General features: G+C 35.0%; 2 protein-coding genes across 3 annotated transcripts; one reads left to right on the top strand and one right to left on the bottom strand.

Moving 5' to 3' along the window:
• Positions 1 to 314: 314 nt before the first annotated feature.
• On the bottom strand, positions 315 to 4,894 carry LOC140049264 (cholinesterase-like). Its single transcript, XM_072094107.1, has 2 exons — positions 3,215 to 4,894; positions 315 to 2,079 (listed from the first exon to the last, which is right to left on the bottom strand). The coding sequence occupies exons 1-2, from the start codon at positions 4,702 to 4,704 to the stop codon at positions 1,389 to 1,391; spliced, it is 2,181 nt and encodes a 726-aa protein (XP_071950208.1). The 5' UTR covers positions 4,705 to 4,894; the 3' UTR covers positions 315 to 1,388.
• A 2,250-nt stretch (positions 4,895 to 7,144) lies between these two features.
• LOC140050376 (UDP-glucuronosyltransferase 1-2-like) lies at positions 7,145 to 21,414 on the top strand. Of its 2 annotated transcripts, XM_072095539.1 has the most exons (5): positions 7,145 to 7,220; positions 16,685 to 17,586; positions 18,014 to 18,233; positions 18,538 to 18,757; positions 19,635 to 21,414. In XM_072095539.1, exons 2-5 carry the CDS (start codon positions 16,723 to 16,725, stop codon positions 19,963 to 19,965), a joined length of 1,635 nt encoding a protein of 544 aa, XP_071951640.1. In that variant the 5' UTR covers positions 7,145 to 7,220; positions 16,685 to 16,722; the 3' UTR covers positions 19,966 to 21,414. The 2 variants fall into 2 exon arrangements, with proteins under 2 accessions (XP_071951640.1, XP_071951639.1); XM_072095538.1 differs by lacking the exon at positions 7,145 to 7,220 and having other exon boundaries at positions 16,603 to 17,586.

The following is a 21,414-nucleotide window of genomic DNA, read 5'->3' on the forward strand; positions in this document are numbered from 1 at the left end:
CGCGCCTCTCCCCTCAACACTACGCACCTCCCATCTCCTCCTTTTCCGACGAATCATATAGTTCGCACATAGAGATAATATCTCTATGGTTCGCCAAATTACATTATAGATAGTATACACAGTATAGATTTGTAGATATTGTACTATTGTAGGCCTAGCGTACATCATTCAGCGCCTTTCTCCCTCTGGCCTGCACGCTATAACCCACACCCCAAACGGCTATTATTTACCTGCATGATTTTTAAACAAAGTATTATAAAACAAAGTAGGCCTATTATAAAAAAACACAATACCGAGAACATATTAACTTTGAGATTATAATTATACCAAATTCATCCGCCATGCCCTTCTATAAAAATATACAAGTATAAAAAATAATTATTTATAGGCCTAATATTAGTAATAATAACTATTTGCTGCGTATTGACTATTGATAAAAAGAAATAATAAATATTTTTCCTAGACTAAAATGTAAATTCAATATTAGTACCCGCTTTATGTAATATTCTAATTATTGGTTGTTACGTTATGTACTATTCGATAATACTGTAGGCCTAAGAAGTAAATCAATATTTTTAAATAATTATAATATTAATCATAATTTCACGAGTGCCAGGGTTGGTTGCGTGAACCCAGTTTTTCTGTGGCTAAATCATATCTCTGTCTACACTATCAAACTAGCAAATATGGTAGTCATGTCCATATATCTGTTGTCACATAAAGTTAGATAGTGTAGACAGAGCTTTATAGTTGAACCCCTCATTTATTTCCTATCGAAAATTAGATACTCCAAATTCATTTATTTTAGAATCACCTAAACATTGAGTTGACAAATGTTTAAAGGCCTATTCACACAAGAATGATAACAATCTCCGATAAAATAATGTAATAATTTGATTGCCTTGGTTTGATTGATATCTACATCCAGAGGCGTGTCGTCATCATTGAATATATTATAACCCCCATTAGGCCCTCACAAAACCTCGTAATAGGTGTTGTCCGTGTAGTGTTACAATATACGGTATAGTTCCCCTTGTAGTTTCATAGAAAATACCCCCGCCCCCAGAGTTCCGTAATAATATTTGGCAAGATGAAGATTTAACGTTGGAGTTTGATTGATCTACATCCAGTGTGACGTCATCATGGACACAGTTTATTCTCGCATCTTTGCTGAGCTGAAGTTTAATGAAGGCAATCTAACAACAGTTCCACGCCCCTTAAAAACACCACGCGCCGCGGAGAATATGTGCATATTGTAATACACTACTAATGGTATTTTTCGCAGCCAGACATAAGATCAAAGAATGAATACGAGTTCCTATCTTGGCAAGGCGAGCTCAGTTTCCTGTTGTTAGATTGCCTTTAAATTTAATATAGACGCCATTCCCTTAAGGTGAATCTTCGTACGCTGCATTATCAAGAGCAGCCAGCGCACTGTCTGGTCGTTCTTGTTCGTCGTCGTCGTTAACTCCTGAATCCGTTCCTGAGAAAGTAGAAAACGATACCGGACGCGGAGTTGTGATGTCGTCTTCTGGCGGTACCTGATGCATCTCCGCAATCACTGGCTGGTTATCGTATATATGTTCCTCGTAATTCGGGAGTGGGTCCGCGTTGTGATTTTCAATAGTAGGCGTCTCTTCCATTGCTGGTGTTGCCATAAGTGCTGCGGTTGGTTTCTGTAGCGTCGATGGAGGGGTGTAAATCGGTGGATCAGGTATTTCGTTTTTACCATCATTGTTCTCCATGTCGTAAACAACGGAGTTCTTATTTCGTAACGCTAGCATTATCGTAGCAATAATAAACGCAAGAGCCACTAAACCGATGAGAGCAAACACAAGACCAACAATAACATCCTCGGCTTCGTCGATACTTAACGTCGATCCTAAAACATCGACATACCTCGCCTCCTCTATCACCTTTTCTTGGTTTTCTATCAAACTTGGAATAGTGTCAAGCCAGACAGCCATGTTTTCCGCTCGATATCTTTTATTATTTTCAATGTTATCGACTGAAATTTCTAGGTACTCCTCATCATCAGTATACGGTTCCCAATCCTCTTCTAATCCATAAGATGGGTTACTAAAAACATTTTAAAAAAAACCCAACATTTTAGATAATTCAAAGACAGTATACCACCTACTATTGACAACATTTGACGAAGAAACATAAACAGATAGTTTTAAAAATTATAAGCGCTACAACAAAATCGTACCCGTCGGACAAATAGTGGACTCATCTTGTGCTTACAAAGCAAAATGAATGTACTATGTTGAGTTTGATTTCTATTTCACCACCATTTTACCACCAAATTTAGGCTAATTTTGTGCGCACACATAATTTAAAATTTGGACAAAACAAGTGTAAATATTTATTGCTTAAAAACAGAAAAGAAACAACCATTTTTATTTTGTGTGGTCTATTGTGTGTATTAGAATACATTCCAAGTTCTATTAACTTTACCGCAAACAGAGGTGACTTATGTTAGAATCCAATTGCACCATTACCTTTCGTGCCGTGTGTCATATTCGAGTAGGGCTTATGTATTGTTCGTGGGAGTGTGACAATAGAACCTGGGTAGATAGTTATCAATGGGCACGTATTCATAAATAACTATGAATAAATAGGTTACAAACTTACAATAAGATCTTTTGTTAAGTGATTCAATAGAATTGCCAAATTGCCATTAGGTGAGGTTGTTGTAATTTTAGCTATCGCTTAATCCAGGTAAAAGCAAGTCAACTGTATGCTATATTCAGTAGCCTGTATTTTCTATTAATCATATTCAAATATTTTTTTTTTTACATTTCGCTGAACGTTTTTAAAATCTTTTTATCAGTCTGATTCGTATGTTTACAGACATTTCTTTATGATGTAATTTATTTATTTAATATAAGGTTATTAAAACATTATTTATAGTGTTAATACTATCCATGTATGTGTTTTAGATAGAAAGTGTAATTCATTCTATCGCATGGTTTAAAAGCTTATTCTTATTCTGTATTGCATTGCGTTATAATGAAGTTGATAGAAAGAAGTATTCAGAACATTTGACAAGAAACAATTAACAACATGCGAAATATAAACGTTCTACACAAAGTAATTTAAACACGTAAGAAAAATTTCTAATTTAGAAAAGTTTGTCTATAGCCTTTGGTTCACATATCTAGAATCGTATATATTTTTATATAATTGAAAATAATAAATCTATTCTTACTTGAAATACATGAAGTTCTTGACATAATCCATCATTTTGTAACTAAGTAGTCTCTCTCCATCTGTGAACAAATCTCCAATACCAGCTTTTAATGGATTTCCGAAGACATACGGAACCATTTCACTATTGGCAGCTTCTGAAGACTCTGACGAGGTTGTCTTGTGATCAAACACCATATAGAAGGTCTTTCTAGAATCTTCTACTGTTCTTGCTTTGTTCAGTTCCGTTGCTGGTTTGACGTAAAACCAGTCGTTTAAGAGTTCTTCCAATTCGTCAAGTCTGGAGACATCACTATCAGGATCGTACCAGTTCGTGTAAGTGTTTGATATTATGAGTGATATGAGTTCAGCAGCGTTGTCGTAGAAGCTAGAAATTGTCGATTGAATGCCAGAGAAAACGGTTTCTGACACGCCATCATCAATTTCTCCTACGTCTTTCAAGTAATCGACATAAACTGATGCGTCATTTTCCGTAACACCTATCAAAAGATCAAATTCTTTAGCCTGATTTGACGTCACCAGCAGATCACTAATAGTTGCCTTCTCCTCGTCTGCAGTTGGTCCAAAATATGCGAGAATATCACCTTCATCAATAACTGGTCCCCGTAAAATGTCTTCAAAAGTCAACTCTGTTAAACACTCTAAACTGAGCTTCTTCTCTTCGTCATCATCATCCTCGTCATCAGCGGGTGGTGGACAGACTTTAGAAATAAAGTATTCCGCCACTTCGGAAGGATTCGTTATAATCTTATCATCGGATATTACACCACTAAAAGCAATTGCCCTTTGAAAGTATGCTTCCTCTTGGCTTTTAAGCATATGGTAAGTGATACTTTCGGCGCCTGCACCCGATCCCGCTAAAGTGATCTTGTTTTCGTCACCCCCAAAAGCGGCAATGTTATCATAAACCCACTTGATTGCCAGGGATTGATCATCAAGACCCATATTTACTGGAGTGTCATCACCTAAACTTAAGAATCCAAATGCCCCCAGACGGTAGTTGATCGTTACTACAACAACATCCGCGTAAGCAGATAGAGTACCTCCATCGTAGTCAGACCCAGCACCAGATATAAATGCACCTCCATGTATCCAAATCAGTACGGGATATGTTCCACTCAAATTAGCAGGTCTATAAATATTCAACGTTAAACAGTCTTCACTGGTATTTTCATAAAGGCCAAACATATCTCCAAAATAACCTTCTTGCGCTGGTTCTTTTATACTCTTGCACTCCTGTGGACAAGAGTATCCAAACTCCATAGCATTAAATACTTGATCATCTTCAACTGTGTTAAGCTGGGCATACTGAAAACGCTCTCCGCTGGCGTATGGTACACCCTTAAAGACATCGACTTCTGCAAACGTGTTATTCCCAATGTTATACCATTCGGTCTTGCCGTTGATGGTTCCTAGCCCCGGCTTGAATACTGATTGTACTCCTAAAACACACGGTGTTACCAACATAGCTGAGACTATTACCAGCAACATGATTTAAGTGTGTAGGATCTTCTATTGCTCCAAAGCACGAATCTTAACACTCCACTCACACAGGGGTGCGGTTGGACTTTAATAGCGAACTATCGGGTCATTCTACTGCCTGATACCAAGTTAATCAGGCTTCATTGCTTTTAATAAAAAGCCGAGAATAATAGCTTGCAAAGTACGTACAATAGGCCGTCAAGTTTGCTTTAAACCTTGTGAAATGGAATAGAAACTAAAGTTTTGTTAACAATACAATGTGGACAAGAATTTGTTCAACCATAACGGTGTTTATGAATGACAAATGTTTTACATATTATTGTTCATATGTCATCATTTCTTGTGTTCCTTAAATTATAAATGACAAATATTTGACAATTATTGTTCATATGTCATCACTTCTTGTGTTCCTTAAATTTTTGAGTTTGTTAGCCCTATGTTCAAACATTGCTTGTAGCCAAATTGGGTCAACGGGTAACAGCTAGTTAGTGATTTGTTGGAACATAGTATTAGTAGTATAGTACTGTATCTATAAATGGATGTAGTGAATATAGTTACGCGTCATGAACAGATAGGACGTAATTTATTTCACTGTCTTCTGGGAAAGTGTCAACTTTTCTAAAAGCCTATAAAACCTGTTCTTTAATTTGTCCTGACTGGAGAGAACAGCGACTTAGTTGAATTGTCAAGATGGCCAAATTTCGACTCTTTTAGTTTTCGACATATTTTTTTTCTTCTCAATGTCGATATTTTGCAAAATACATATAGTACAGGAACATTTTTCGAAAAATTGTCAAATTTCGACCTTTTTATTTTGTGAAATAACTATATAATTATATCATAATGTGGCATGCGCAGAATCACATAACATGTTCTGCGCATGTTACCTCAATAGATTGTGAAAAGTTGATATTTTGTCATTTTTCGAAAAATATCTGTACTATAGTACAGGGAAATGTTCGAAAATGGCCAGATTTCAACCCTTTTATTTGTTGACATAACTGGTTACTATATCATAATCTGGCATGCGCAGAATCACATTACATGTTCTGCGCATGTTACCTCAATAATTGTGAAAAGTCGATATTTTGCAATTTTTTCGAAAAAAATCTCTGTACTATTATAGTAGAGAAATTTTCGAAAAATAGCCAGATTTCAACCGCTTTATTTTTTGACATAACTGGTTAATATATCAGAATCTGGCATGCGCAGAATCACATAACATGTTCTGTGCATGTTACCTCAATAGAGTGTGAAAAGTCGATATTTTGCCATTTTTCGAAAAAAATCCCTTACTATATATATTACAGAGACATTTTCGAAAATTAGCCAGATTTCAACCCTTTTTTTGTTGACATAACTGGTTACTATATCATAATGTGGCATGCGCAGACTCACATAATATGTTCTGCGCATGTTACCTCAATACATTTTTAATTGTCGACATTTTGGCAATTTTTAGGAAAAATCTCTATGTACTATAATAGTACAGGGAAATTTAAAAAAAAATTACCAAATTTCGACCCTTACATAACTGGTTTCTAGAGTATATCATAAATTAACATGGCCAGAATCACATAATATGTTCTGCGCATGTTATTTTACTACACTTTAAAATGTCGATATTTTGGCATTTTTCGAAATTGGGTCAAATTTCAATCACTTTATTTTTTTTAATAACTGGTTAGTATATCATAATGTGGAATGCGCATAATGACATAATACGTTCAGCACATGTTACCTCAATAGATTTGGAAAAGTAATTTTAATGACAACACCTATTCAGGGAAACCTCCATAACCCATAAAATTGATGAAAGATTTGATTATCGACTATCTGTAAAATATCTTAAAATCGGGGAAGAATGTAATTTCACTCTTCCCTGCTGCTTAAAATATAGGTAGTTGGAATAATATGAGGCGATTATAGGTATAGCTGGACGCATTATTTTTTTTCCTATGAGATTAAGGCAGAAATCATGAATAATTCATTAGAATAATTGACATAATATGGGACATTAAAGAGTGCCATATATAACCATAGAGATTAAATAATTTGTGTAAAGCAGCGTTTGTCAACCGAAATGTTTGGTCTTCGCCTTCGGTTCGAAGTCCTTTTTTTAATAGTTGAGAGAGATTATTTAGAGGGTAAGGTTTAAGTGAAAGTTGATCAGCTATTTTTCAATTCTTTATATAGAAAATAATTAAGCTAATGAATGGCTTTGACGTCTAGTTACAATTAGATAAGACAAATCTGAGAATCCCATTGTTATCCAACATTAACAATTATTGTTATCCCTGTACAGACGTACTAACACGTTTTGGTAATCGGGCAGAGTTCGCGTTCACAGAACGGCCACGATGTGTCATCCAGTAATTTTTAAAAATTAAACCGTTGATGTTAGAACGGAAGCTTGTCACACACGGTACAATCCACATGTTCGCTACAACGCACCAAAAAGACGTAGTATAGCCTGTCGTACGGCAATCAATATCAGAAAATGGTTCGCGATACACGGTAGAAAGGTAAGTTAAGTATATTTTAAATATCTCCTAAGCTAGCCATACATAAGCATGGTGAATGTACCGACAACGGTAAATTCACAGACTAGACAGATAGTTTCAATATAAAAAGTTAAATAAGCATTATGTGCTATGTTGTAGGCATATATATCGTGAGGACAGGTGTTAGTATTCGCCGTGTATGCCACTCCTTTTCTTAAGACATAAACCTTCAAACATATAAAATCATTACACAGTACCATGTATTCCGGTGATCCTCCTGTTCATATTTTAATTGAAGGTTATAAACAACGGCAGGAAGGAAACTTGCTTTTAGCTGGGTTTAAGTAGAAGTTTGTCTATTATCCAAGAACGGGCCTACATATTGGCAACCGATTCGGTCAAAGGTCCGTATTATCATAATTTGTATATATTACCTAAATGTCTGTCATCATATCTGTTTATTGTGCCCTAATTTAATAAGATACCATACAGTCGATAAACAAGATATCGTAGGCCTATTATTAATATCATATTCTGTTAGATCGTACAGATTCATCCTATAGTAATGCATCATGGGAGTATTGAATGTACTAGGGTGTATTTCAATAGCTAAATTCGTTAGTATATTGTAGCTAGCCTGTTTTAAGCCTACAACTTACACACGATATAGCAATGGTATATACTGTAGGCCCTACTACATTCTATTCTATATATCAATGTGTTGAAAATCATTAAAGTATTCGCAAATATATGCTATATTTTATAGCAGTAATTTCACTGTGTAACCAATGTAGGCCTACTTAATTAGTGTCTAGACCCGCGATATCCGGCATCTAACAGTATAACATCATCATCTTTATAGTAATGGGAATCCATGATAAGATAATTGAAAACTATATAGGCCTATATTCCCCAAGCTTTGTTCGATATTGTTAATTTAATTTCAAGATATTAGCTGGTATAGGCTAGGCTATGTCTATAAAAGTCTTATGTAGCACAGTTTGAAAACATATTTGTATCACGGTAAAATAACATAATAATAGGCTATGCTTTTTCCGTGCAACGCACTTCATAAACGATCGTCGACCTCGAGAAATATCGCATTATTAATGTTAATAGAGCTCCGTAATGCATTCAAATGGCCTGCGTATGTGTAGTACTGTAACATAAGTTTATATATGATTATGTATGTACAGGTGAAGCAGACGTAAAAATCTACTTATGTCACGTGTCCTCATCCAAGGAATCGATGATGGATCAAAATGTAAAAGCAGGCAATTTAGCCAAATATTAAACTACACAATACAAACCACCGGGAGATTTGTCTGATAATATTAATTGAATTCAAAATATATACAAAAAACACATTTCCTTGTACAAGGCCGTTATAGCCTACACATTTTGTTTTGTTTGTTCAATTAGTATTATCAAGTTCTTCCTGTTTTTTTAAATACAATTCAATTCATATTTATAATGCGCCGAATTTGTTCTATAAAGATAAGTTCTAAGGCGGAACGCCAGAACCGCCAGCACTCGTAAATTTAAATACAGTATAATAATAAGGGAGTGAATGAATGAGTTTTATTACATTTTACCGTATGTAGATTAAGTAAGATTAACTATGTTTTTGTCTATTTTGTGCTTGTGCCACTGTTACAAAAGTGAAGTTTCGAAATAAATTATATATAATGTATAATTATATTATATATGTTTTACCACTACAGGAGGTCTACTATACTTACGACCAACACTATGTAGGTACCCGCTCTTACAGAACATGTTGGGTCTAAGTAGTCGATAGTGGTTCAACTGTATTTTAATTTTATATGTACGGTCCATAAGTTATACCGCAGTCGACATAGTCACTTCCCTTCTAAAAAAGGGAGTGAACTGGCCACTTAAATGATTAACTTCTGTTCAATGCATCTCTCATCCATGACTATTATTATAAGCCAGTAGGCCTACATTTTATAATTTCATTTCTCTAAGTCTGATTTTTTATCTCCATTGGCCTCTAAGCCTGTTCTTTGCATCTGTTCTTTGTAAGCCCATCTGATGATCGAAGACATTATCACCAGCACAACGGCTCACTGTAAAAGTAAGTTAAAGTAATAATAAATAATAAATCATCCAAAAATGCATATCTTCAGTGAGAGTTTACACTGTCTACAAAAATTACATACTATATAAACATGTATTATTAAAATATGTGTTACAAATTATCACAAAACAAATTTTAAATGACGTACAGTAATTGAAAGTGACCCATTAATAATGAACAACAAAAGAAGTTAATGATTACCTTGTCTGGCTGACTGGTTGATTGATTACTCCGACGATCGATTATGGAGATATTAGAAGCGGTAGGCTAAAACTATTAATATAAGGGGACATGGGTATTAAGGGGACATCGCTATTAAGGGGACATCGCTATTAAGGGGACATAGCTATTAAGGGGACATAGCTATTAGGGGACATAGCTATTAGGGGACATAGCTATTAGGGGACATCGCTATTAAGGGGACATAGCTATTAAAGGATACTATACCGTCAAACGAACGAGGGGAAATAGACCTACATAACCCTATTAAGGGGACGCCCTATGAAGGGACACTCTGTACTACCGGTATAGGCACGTAGCTGAGTTAAATAAAAATGTAAAATTTATAGCAGAGCCTTTTCTTTTGATCCCTATTAGTGGACATTTTCCCATTAAGCGTGGTTCCCACTAGAACGTAACGCAAGGACGTAAACGCAACGCAAGCGTTTTAATCAATGACAAGCGAAGTTATAGACAGTTAGCAATCACAAGCGAATAAGCCATCGCTTGTGATTGGTCAATTCACTTACGTTGCGTTACGTCCTTGTGTTGCGTCGCTAATGGGAACCACGCTTTAAGCGAACGAGAGGATATATGTTTTAGAAAAAAAAAATCCAAACACAATTTCTTTTTTCATAGAGTTTTTAAGCTACGGTTTGGTAAAAAGAAGGATGGATACCCTTAAATAAAAGATTTGTTTATGTTTGTGTTTTATATACTGGTACACTCCCATGTTTGAACAATCTGTGCTGTAATTTGTATTATTACAGTTGTCTATCGTTTCAAATATGTAATTATTCCACACGTTCAAGTTACTTAAGTTATTGATCATCATTTACGCTATTCTAATCCGCATCTTTTTCTTGAATACGATACGCTACTACATTACTCACTCGCCCATTCGATTTCATCTCGGCAACTTAAACGAATTAAACTAACAAGTCTTCAGGCATAAATATTCATTAATTAAACTTGTACACTATAAATGTTTATGCCGTTTATCAACAACATCTTAACATCCGAATCCAGGAAAGATGCATTTTAATGACACTAAAACACGTTTAATTCGTCAAACGTTCTATATATTAATTAGTCGCTGTGAATTTATAATGAAATAAAATCAATACTCGGGTGTTATAAGAACAGATACTCGTCTTCTTTATCATGCGTGACAAGCGTGTATTCATCAAGTGATACGCGCGAGGACCAATGCAAGAAACGGTATCACTCGGAAATTATACGCGCGCGAGTATCTTGCGTGTTATGATAAATCGTACTCTTTCATAAAGACCTCATAAAAAAACAAGATAGAAAGAATGATGGAAAATGTATAAAAAAAAAACGAATCGGCCATGATGTGTTACATTATTTATACTATTGAAGTATTTTCTCAGCGAGTGTTGACTGCTGTGTAAATGATACCAATTTACGTAAAGAGCAGCTAATATTGTTACCAAGATTAACATTTATCAGTCAGTAGTTCTCCCTGTTCGGTCATTGCACTTGGAAGTGATTAGTTATGTGTCATGTATTGTTTTGCGTAAAAGTTGGCTACTGTTGTTGGAACTACTCCGAGTTGGTTCGTATTGAAACTACCGTATGTCTTTCATTAATTTCAATATTGTATTGTTTTCATCTTTAGGCTAAATGATGTTGATTGAAGGCTATTGTTAATATTTCCGCTATATTATATCCGGCGGAATTGCTATTATAATTATCAATATGGAAATTTACTTATTTTGCCATTTGTCAAATTCAATAATTGAATTAATTATTCAGAATTTTAAACTGTATAGATGTTAACATGTTTTGTACGCGCACATATAGACGAAAAATATTTTTTTTACGTCCACATACATACAATGTTAACATCTTTTTTACGCGCGCATACAATATAAAAATATTTACTTTACTTACGCGCACATTACAAACGATGGTAACATATGTTGTACGCGCGTGTACACAACTATGTGGACAGCTTTTTTACGCAGATGTGACTTCATGGAAAGTAAATTGATGATTTTAGTTGTAATTTACAGACAGACAATACAACATATAGCATCGTTTATTAGTTATATTTAATAGATACTTGTATCTTAAATAATGATACTAAATATCGCTAAATATTCCTCTTAAATGATTATTTCCAAGAAGTCGAATGCAAATATTTTTGCTGACAATGACATAATCTGAGAAGAATTGTTAAATTTTAAAACTCGTTTAACAAACATGTTCAGTGTTCGCCATAGTTGTTATTATTATTTATACCAGGAGTATTCACGTAAATCACGTGGGCATTCGGACGGCCTTCCCCGTTCGTCGAATCGGTTCCTCGACATATTTTGGCAATAGAATCTGGTCCAAGCAATGACTAGTCACAAAGCTCACCATGGTGGTGATTCTTAAGACGTGTAATTAACTACAATAGAAGACGCGTGTATAATTAAATTTGTTTGTACGAGGGGAATCCCTACAGATTTGACTGGCAGTGTCACTAATTACGTCGTCATTATTTTGCCTTGCCTTTTCAAGCCAGTCTGATTCTGCAGCATATCTTAGTTATCTGTAGGCATTGTCAATCAGAAAAAGACCAACGAAGAAGACAGATCTATATATATAGATCTACACTTTTGAAGTACAACACGTCGATACTATGACAGGAATGGGTAAGTATTAAATTAAATCGGTGTAGTATAGACCTACATTTAAAACAATTAATACTCTACAATGTGACAAAATAATCAACATTATTTAGAGGCAGTGTGAATGAGGATTTAGTTGAGATGAGGATGCAGGTAATGCGTTTAAACGAACCTAGATGGAAAATGGCATTTCTGACACTACACTCCCCGATTTTAAAATTAAATGGTGGTAAAATAGTATTTCATATTTCTAATACGACGTAAAATAGAATAATAATATATTGACACTGCACTTTTTATGTGGCAGTGGCATAATTGAACCATGGGCTTATACATTCTAATTATCAGTGGCGCACTTCAAGGTGAGTCCAAAAAAAAAAAATTCAGAAAGGACGAATTGAAATAACAAAGAAAAAAGACAATGAGGGAAGCAACGCTAATTTATAGGTCCATGATCAAATTATGGAGCTATACTATCAGGGAAGCAACGTTAATGTATAGCTCCATGATCAAATTATGCTTTTGTGTTTTAATAAAGCAAATTATAACAGGAAGCGTTTCAGGATACGGTGTACTGACATACAATAAGTCAATGTTGGCCGTTTCCTAAATGAGTTGTGCAGACTTCACTCCGGTTATTTGGTGCTATTCGTCAGGGATTTAGTTAAAAACAAAAAAGGTTTCTTTTAAATCGTAAACAACTTAGCAATTAGTCTCTCTCTCAATATTTCGTATTGTTACTATAGGCATAAATACATTTTTGTTTTACGAATTCATAAATTATTGTTGGTAGGCCTACGTGGTTCTGTAGAACAAAGTTAGAAGAATTCAGGAGATTTAGTTTTAAATCGTAAACACCTATGCCGCTAACCGTTTCGCAAACCGATCAAATAACGCCATGATTAGTAAGAGCAATAATATCGTGACGATACAACGATTTTATTTTCATTAAAGTTCATTAGGCCTATTGTTCTTTTTGATCATAACGTCATTTTATTGAATTTAATTTTTTTTTTCAAAGACAGCTTAAATATCTATCGCCTGTATCCTTACGCCTGTAAGGGCGTGTGGCGCAGTGTGTTGGACGTTGGACTACCGATCGTCAGACCTAGGTTCGGATCCAACTCTCGCCGCATTGCTTGTATCCGTAGGCAAGATACTTTACTTACGTTGCCTCTCTCCACCCAGGTGTATAAATGGGTACCCAGTTAGATCTACACACAACTTTGCGCTGGTTACCGGCTGCATTATGGGAGTATGTTTCCATACGTGTTTGATCCCAAAAAAAATACTGGGGTAATAATGCTTGTAAAGCGCCTTTGAGCATGATTACTCATGAAAAGGGCGCTATATAAATGTGGTATTATTATTATTATATAGTTCTAGTTTTTTTCGATTTCTTTTGTTTTTATGTAAGAAAAATGTACGTTTATTTATTTATCGTCGGTCTATATCGTCCTAGTATAAATGGACCTTTACTCTAGGCTATTTCACGATAGATAAGAGTTCGGGGGGGGGGGGGGGATATTTGTAAAAGCAGTCATAGGTTCGGGTTATAATACATCTGTACCATTGTTCAAGAACCTCACTAGCCCGCCTGCCTTCCCGCGATTTTGTTCGTACATTAAGTTGGGAAACCTTTACGTGAAAGAAATATCACAGCCCGCCCGTCCGAGAATCTCTTTACGAACAATTTTCATTAAAAATACCACAGTTCTGTCCATGAACTTTGCACAATAACGGATAGGCATAAAATACCGGTTTAGCAACCACTCTTCAACATTACATTATGTGCGGTAATAATATAACGACAACGAGGACGGAATGGCGAAGACACTAAGTTCAAACGAGACATGATATGAAAAAAATGATAGTGAAGATTGTATAAAATGGAGATTAACAAACAATGATAATGGGTAATGCTGATTATTATTTAATGACGATGATGATGTCATAACGGTAAAGTAAATCTCCTGAATTCTTCTAACTTTGTTCTACAATTTCCCAAGTTGGGATGAATAAATTTGTCTTGTATCTTGTATATTTTAGTAGTAATTCAGGCATACAGCCTTGTACGACTCGTGAATAATCTTATATGTTTTCTTTTTTTTTATTATTAATAATTTTATATTTCATTGTACCAAAAACAGGACCGAGGCAGCGGTAACACACACAAAATAAATATAAAAATCAAATTTTGCAATTAACAACTCATTGTTATAAGTAATTTAACAATGGTAAATTTATGGTAAATAAAGATATATTAAATTGGCCCCCTGAACAATTTGGTGATTAACCTTAGACATTAAAAATACAAGAAGGCTATATTATGTTTTTTGCCTACCCTAAGTGTGATGTGCCCAAATATGGTAGTGATATGCCCAAATATAGCAGTGATATGACATCATCATGTCCATATTTGGGCACATCACATTGTTTTGTCTATAAAGTTTGATGGTGTAGACAAAACTTCATTTAAGGAATGACTAACTACTATATTTTTCTGGCCCTAAGATTTTTTTTTTACTCATATTTATTATTTGTTAATTTCTATGGACTGTCGTTGTTGTGAAATAAAGTATTACAATGACAATAAAGACTGGAAGGCTTTAAGGCCAATTTACACAGACGAGCGATACCAGTACAAGGTAAACCGCGTAGCTTGTCCACGTAGAATCTATCTATCTTGAGCGGAAACCGTCCGTCCGGTTGTGTACGTGTAAATGGTCATAAGTATAATATAATAATATAATAATATAATAATATAATAAGGAATAATATAGGTTCTATAATTTTGATTACCGTTACCGCCCGTTTTTGTAAATTGACCCTCTTCCCTGATTGACCTTTATACTTTATTCACCTCCTTTGGAACACCCTTATTGAGTTGACACCACTACATATGAGGAAGTGACAATTTATTAAGTTCAAAAGGTGTCCCCTTAATAGGGATTCTACTCTATTTGAAGGATCAGCAGCAATATCTCGCTTATAATATTGTGTACGGAGAAGCCTATTGATTTTCTGAATTATTTAAACTCAGGTTATGACCGTAAATTGTGCTTCGTATTAAGGGTCTGTTTTTGGTTGATTTGTCTAGTCAATAATTAATAGCGATATGAATGTTACAACTATTATTGGTTATTCAGCGTTGCTTTGTTTTTAATATTAATGATGAGTTTAACATGTCTGTTTTTACTAAATATGCATTAATTATAAATATGAACTTTAATTCAACGTTGTGCGTATATTATTCCAAGGTTTCTTGAGACGAGTTTCACTTAGTATTTGCAACATATTTTGTTGTGTTTATCTATGCCATTTTATATTGGCATAGAAGTCAGCGCACGACCGGAACATACCGTAAGAAACAAATAATCAGGAAGATTAAAACAATGTGACTTCCTTATAAATCCACGAGAAAAAATGGAATGAGTAAAACTGTAATTCTTTTGAAGGCCTCTTGAAATATATGCACTGTAAAAAATAAATCGGATTTTACACCATATTGTCGTGTAAATTTGTTTCCTTCTTGGAGTAGCGTAAACTCTCTTTTTCATTCAATTTTGGTGTAAGTTTTTAAGATTGCGAGTACCCCCCCCCCCCCTCCCCCAGTGGGAAACTATAACATTCCCTTCTTTTGAGGTAATCTAATAAAGTTACACATTCGGCAAGGATAAAGTACGACGGTTACACTACGAAATGGGTAAATTTTCCCCGGGAAAGATTTTCCCCGGGAAAGTTTTCCCCCAAAAACGGGAGAACTGTTAGGCCTATTACCCTCAATTCATAAGTGCGGAAAGCATGCGGTATGATGACTGTGTCGTGTGGAGCAACTTCATATTTTTAATCATTTTATCTTGCATTATTATAATGCCTATTTTGTATCAGAAAAGCCCACTGTTTATTTATATTTTTTACAGTGTGTAATGCATTATACGACCATTGCACATGCACAACATCTTCAGACAATAGGACCTGCACGTTTTTTTTAAATATTTAATTAACTACCATCTTCTGTATTATATTTCGTGTCGTTTTTATGGTTTGTTTACTATTGTAGTAAAATATTGCGAGTTCAGAATCTGTTTTAGGCTTTAGTATATTCTCACTTCTGGCTATTATTTTTTGGTGACTGAATAAATGTTATTATTATTATTATTGAACGTTAAATCGATCAAATACAGTGCCAGTGTGTACGCAAGGCGTATACGCATGCGCAGATTAATAGTTTTGTATAAAATTACAGTATTCGTATATTCTTATTCGTTTACCACTCCAAAAGCTTGGTATTGTTATTTACACGGCGCGGTATACATATCCCTTGATTTAGTTTGTTCTTTTGTTTTAAAATGAAATCATTCGTGTCTTGTCTGTGACGTAATAATGCAGGCTATTAGCACGTGGCATTAATTGGTGAGTCCGAGAGTCGCATATTCAACAAACCACGATGACAATGTTTGATTACAAAAGTCAGAACATCTCGGATACATAGCTCATTTTAATTTCCTTATTTCTTTCAGAAAGAGGCTCGGCAAAGTTAAGGAACGTTTCAAGAAAAATGCGAATATGTTGCTTTGCATTAATTGTGTGTATTCTGTGCATTTGTACACACACAATGGCAGAAGCAGAGAACATATTGGTTTTACCGGGAATGGAAACCGGCAGCCACTTTTTATTTATGAAAATCGTCGGCAATGCGTTACTTGACCGTGGACATCAAGTCACATTTGTGTTAGGAGAAAGTCATTCTCACGATTTAAACGATGAATTTTCAGTATTGCGTTTTAACACAAATGTTACCGTAGGAACATGGAAGGCATTTTGGAATAATCTTGCCGTTGCCAATTCAAGAGGAGAGCACATCCATCCGTTATCATTTAATCATTCACAGATGAAAACACTTGTGTATGACGGTTGTCATTCACTGTTAAGAGATACCAATTTTATGGATAATATAAAATATAACACGCAGATGAATTACAGCGTTATTATAGGCGATATTTTAAACCCGTGTGCTCCTATTTTATCTCTTTATTTATCAGTTCCTCTAGTTGAGGTTGCTACCGGTTCAATTACAGCGAATCTTGTTCATTTGTCAACTCATACAGTGAATCCTTATTACTTTCCCCGTGATAATAATGGTCTACCGACTATTGCCCCTTTAAATCTCCACCAGCAAGCCATTCAAAGTACGCGTATTTTGGTTGCTACGTTACATTATCAGACAGCAGTTTTAACAAATTTCGATCATTTGAAAGCTAATTATAATATCAGGCCAGATATTTCAATTTACACGGCAATGTCTAGGGCTAAGTTGTGGCTATTCAACGTTGACTTTAGCCTTGAGGTTGCACGTCCATCAATGCCAAATTCAGTTTTTGTTGGTGGGATAACAGCTACAGACCCACGACCCTTACCAAAGGTACGTACGACGTATTTGCATCATGAATTAAAGCTTGGTTCATTAGAATGCAACGCACGCAGAAGTAATTTGTGGCGGATTATTCAATCACAAGCGATCATAATTAGCAATGGACAACCTATCCGCCGAACTAACACTTATATCCTTGCGATGCGCGCGCGCGCTTGCACATTGTATCCTAGAGTAATTCAAATGTGTTATACAGAATAGAAACCCTAATTTTAAACACCCCCTCCTCCAAGATTCAGGACACTACCCATATTGAGGTTACACTTTCTCATTCAACAACAACAATGAAATATTTAACACACTGTACACATACGGTAACCTCTTCCTTGACATATCCACGATGTAAACATAAACGCTAGTTTTGGAGTTCTGCAAAAACATGTGCAGTGCCGATTCATTGATTTGTTTATTTTTCCAGAAAATGGAGAAGTTTATGTTGAAATCCGGAAGGCACGGTGTTGTGGTAGTTTCGCTTGGGTCGTATTTTAACGATATGGACAAGAAGATTTCTGACATATGGGCGTCTGCTTTCGCTCGACTTGACCAGAGGGTTATATGGAGTTACTCTGGTAAACCACCAAGTACATTGGGTAATAACACGATGCTAGTTAAGTCTATACCACAGAATGATGTATTAGGTGAGTGTTTTTTAACACGTACATTTGATTCTTTCCAATAAAAGGTCCGTTTTTATATTTTCTTTTTCAATATTACCGTATATCATGTAGTCTGTTAAAGGAGCCGATTTCACGACGCTCATTCTGCTTCAATGATGGCGATACAAAGCGGGGTAAATTATCAATGTTGTGAACAACGATTTATATTTAATAGAAATTTTAAACCCGGAGCCACCCTTTAAGTACACCTGTCAAAGTAACTACGAACAAGGTTATCTTCACAAACGCCCACTGGATTTCACTACTTATTATTTTTCTTTTTTAGGACATTACAAGGCAAAAGCGTTTGTGACGCACGCGGGATTAAACGGTATTTATGAGGCTATCTACCATTCAGTACCAATGGTGTGTATTCCATTCAGCGGGGATCAATTTAACAACGCAAAACGCGTCTCAATGCGGAATCTTGGAACGAAAATTGAAGCTCAACATCTAACTTCAGTTATTCTGTATGACGCAATTAAGGAAGTTCTAAGTAATCCTATGTGAGTATTATATTAGGCCTACATTTATTTTTAGGCCTACATAAGCATCATTAAGGATCGCATAAGAGTACTTAATAGTGCAATTGCAATACGATCGAAAATTACTCAAATGCATAACTCCGAAACCGTATATGTAGCCTGCAGGTTTGATATACATAGTTAAGTTCCTTGCTTTTCTGAATAACTGATTGCTTTGGCGGACCAATTTTCCAAGTTTACAAACAAAGTTAGTGCAGACCAGCTGATTATTCTACACTAACTTTATTAACGTAGCGTAGACCAGTTGAGTAATCTACACTAACTTAGTTACAAACTTGGAAACGTTTTCCAAAGTTTACTATCGTAGAGTTGTCAAGTTGAGTATTCTACACTAACTTATTTTGCAAACTTGAAAACGTTTTCCAAAGTTTACTACCGTGATGTAGACCAGTTGAGTATTCTACACTAACTTAATTTACAAAATTGGAAACATTTCCAATGTTTACTACCGAGGTGCAGATCAGTTTAGTAATCTACACTAACTTAGTTTACAAACTTGGAAACGTTTTGCAAAGTTTACTAACGTACCGTAGTGTAGACCAGTTAAGTAATCTACACTAACTTAGTCTGAAAACTTGGAAACGTTTTCCAGAGTTTACTACCGTAGTGTAGACCAGGTTAGTAATCTACACTAACTTAGTTTGCAAACTTGGAAACGTGTTACGATGCTTACTACCGCCATTAGTGCAGACCAGTTGAGTAGTCTAGGCCTACACTAACTTAGTTTTTGCAGTTAACTGAAGCTTATCAACTGATCTACACTAGCGAACTATTAGCATTTTATTTTTCATTTCGTGGTAAGCACTACATTAAAGACTTTCATTTTAATTTCTTTCAGATACAAGAAAGAGATAAAATACAGATCAGAAATTCTTCGAAATAAGAACATGCCAGCCCCACAGAGGGCGGCCTACTGGATCGAGCACGTAGCTAAACAAAAGTATGATAACAGCCACACATCTATGATACACAATGTCTGGGATAACTATATGATAAGCATATGGATGAGACTTTTATTCGCAATAGTTTTAATTTTCATTGCTTTGCTATTTGGTTTAAAAGTACTTTTATTTTTTTGTAGGAAATGTGGTTATAGGCCGCCCAATATATTTAATCGGATTCGTCGAAAGCTGGCTTTAAGACGAATCCTTTTAAAGTATTCCCCTTAGATACATATATTTATAGGCCTATTGTAAACCATGCAAATGTTTGCGTAGCTTAGAGCAAGTTAATGAAATGTGCGCAGCGGGGTAAACATCTTTCATAATGATCACTAAATAATATTTACTGCTAAACTACGCACGCGCGCACAAAATATGACGTCAGCAAAGTACAGTATTTACACAGTGTATGGTACTTAAATTTAAAGTTTATTTATGCAAACAATTTTCAAACAAAATTCAAATTATATTTATGTTTTACTTATATTTATCGTGACAGAAGTATTCTGTGATTAGCATGATCGCATTTGTTGAGAGCGCGTTCAAACATTGATAATAATGTCACTGGGTTTGTCCGCGCGCGTACAGTTTTGTGCTTCTTCGTGTCGTATCTCTCACACAGTGCTTTTAGGTAATATTATTGTTTCGTTGTGTTTCGTAAAACGAAAAAATGTATAATGTATAAGAATATATTTTTTTTAAACAGGCTGAACAAGCTTTACAGTGTATTACAGTACTAGTTAAGATGTACCGTAAAGCAATTTGTGAGTCCATTATCTCTATGTGCAATGAAGTATCGAATTTGGCTTGAAATGACCCTCCATTTATGCCAAGAATTTCAAATGTACAGCGGGAGCTTAAATACACCAAGGAGGCCATGCCATTTAGGCCTGTTGGTAACTATGTACAAAAATGCGCTTTTAGGGCTGAACTTTAACTCTTGCCATATTTAGAAATTGTAGATTGATGAGAAATGAAAAATACACTTCCATGTATTACAGTAATATTATGCGCAATGTTTTCGTGGTGGATCTAGAAATGGAAGCTCTTCCTTCACTTTTCTGTGATTTTGCTAAATGTTAATTTTACAAAAACAATCTCTGATGATAGAAATGAAGGCATAATACGAATTGCCGGATTAAATTAAGACGTGAAATTTACGACTACGTAAGCCGATGTGCGTATAAATGTATAGTTAAAATTAACATAACATTATATAAATCTCATGAACTACGTCATAACGGTTAGAATCAATTTATTTAAGTTATTTTCAGTTAGCGAATGAATCTACGAGATATTGTAACAAATTGAAATGTCACAAAACCTAAATATGATAATTATTTAGATGACATAAATGTGATTTTGAGATAGCAGACGACAATTTGTGGAGGGAAAGTAGTTGAGATTAAGGTTTAAGATATTTCAATTATTGTTTTTCCTTTAAGAAGGGAGATAAAACCAATGAGAATTTAAATAAACGTGAGATGAACTCACACAAGACAAAAAAAAAAGAAGGGAGATAAAACATGAAATCAGGTGTTTAAGGTCACAATGGTTTTAAAGATAACTATTTAAAAATGCTGATTTCGATAAAGTGGATGACGCTGTCATGACGTAGTAGTTTTGTGCAAATACCGCAATAAGCAAATAAAATAAATGTATAAAAATATGAAAATA

The sequence above is a fragment of the Antedon mediterranea genome, chromosome 5, assembly GCF_964355755.1.
Source record: "Antedon mediterranea chromosome 5, ecAntMedi1.1, whole genome shotgun sequence".
Classification (NCBI taxonomy): domain Eukaryota; kingdom Metazoa; phylum Echinodermata; class Crinoidea; order Comatulida; family Antedonidae; genus Antedon; species Antedon mediterranea.

Excerpts from the sequence above, each read along its gene's own strand:
- LOC140050376 (XM_072095539.1), top strand. The coding sequence starts at position 16,723 with ATGCGAATATGTTGCTTTGCATTAATTGTGTGTATTCTGTGCATTTGT. Across the intron at positions 17,587-18,013 it reads ACCCACGACCCTTACCAAAG|AAAATGGAGAAGTTTATGTT; the intron begins GTACGTACGACG and ends TTATTTTTCCAG. Across the intron at positions 18,758-19,634 it reads GAAGTTCTAAGTAATCCTAT|ATACAAGAAAGAGATAAAAT; the intron begins GTGAGTATTATA and ends AATTTCTTTCAG.
- LOC140049264 (XM_072094107.1), bottom strand. The coding sequence starts at position 4,704 with ATGTTGCTGGTAATAGTCTCAGCTATGTTGGTAACACCGTGTGTTTTA. Across the intron at positions 2,080-3,214 it reads AAGAACTTCATGTATTTCAA|TAACCCATCTTATGGATTAG; the intron begins GTAAGAATAGAT and ends AAATGTTTTTAG.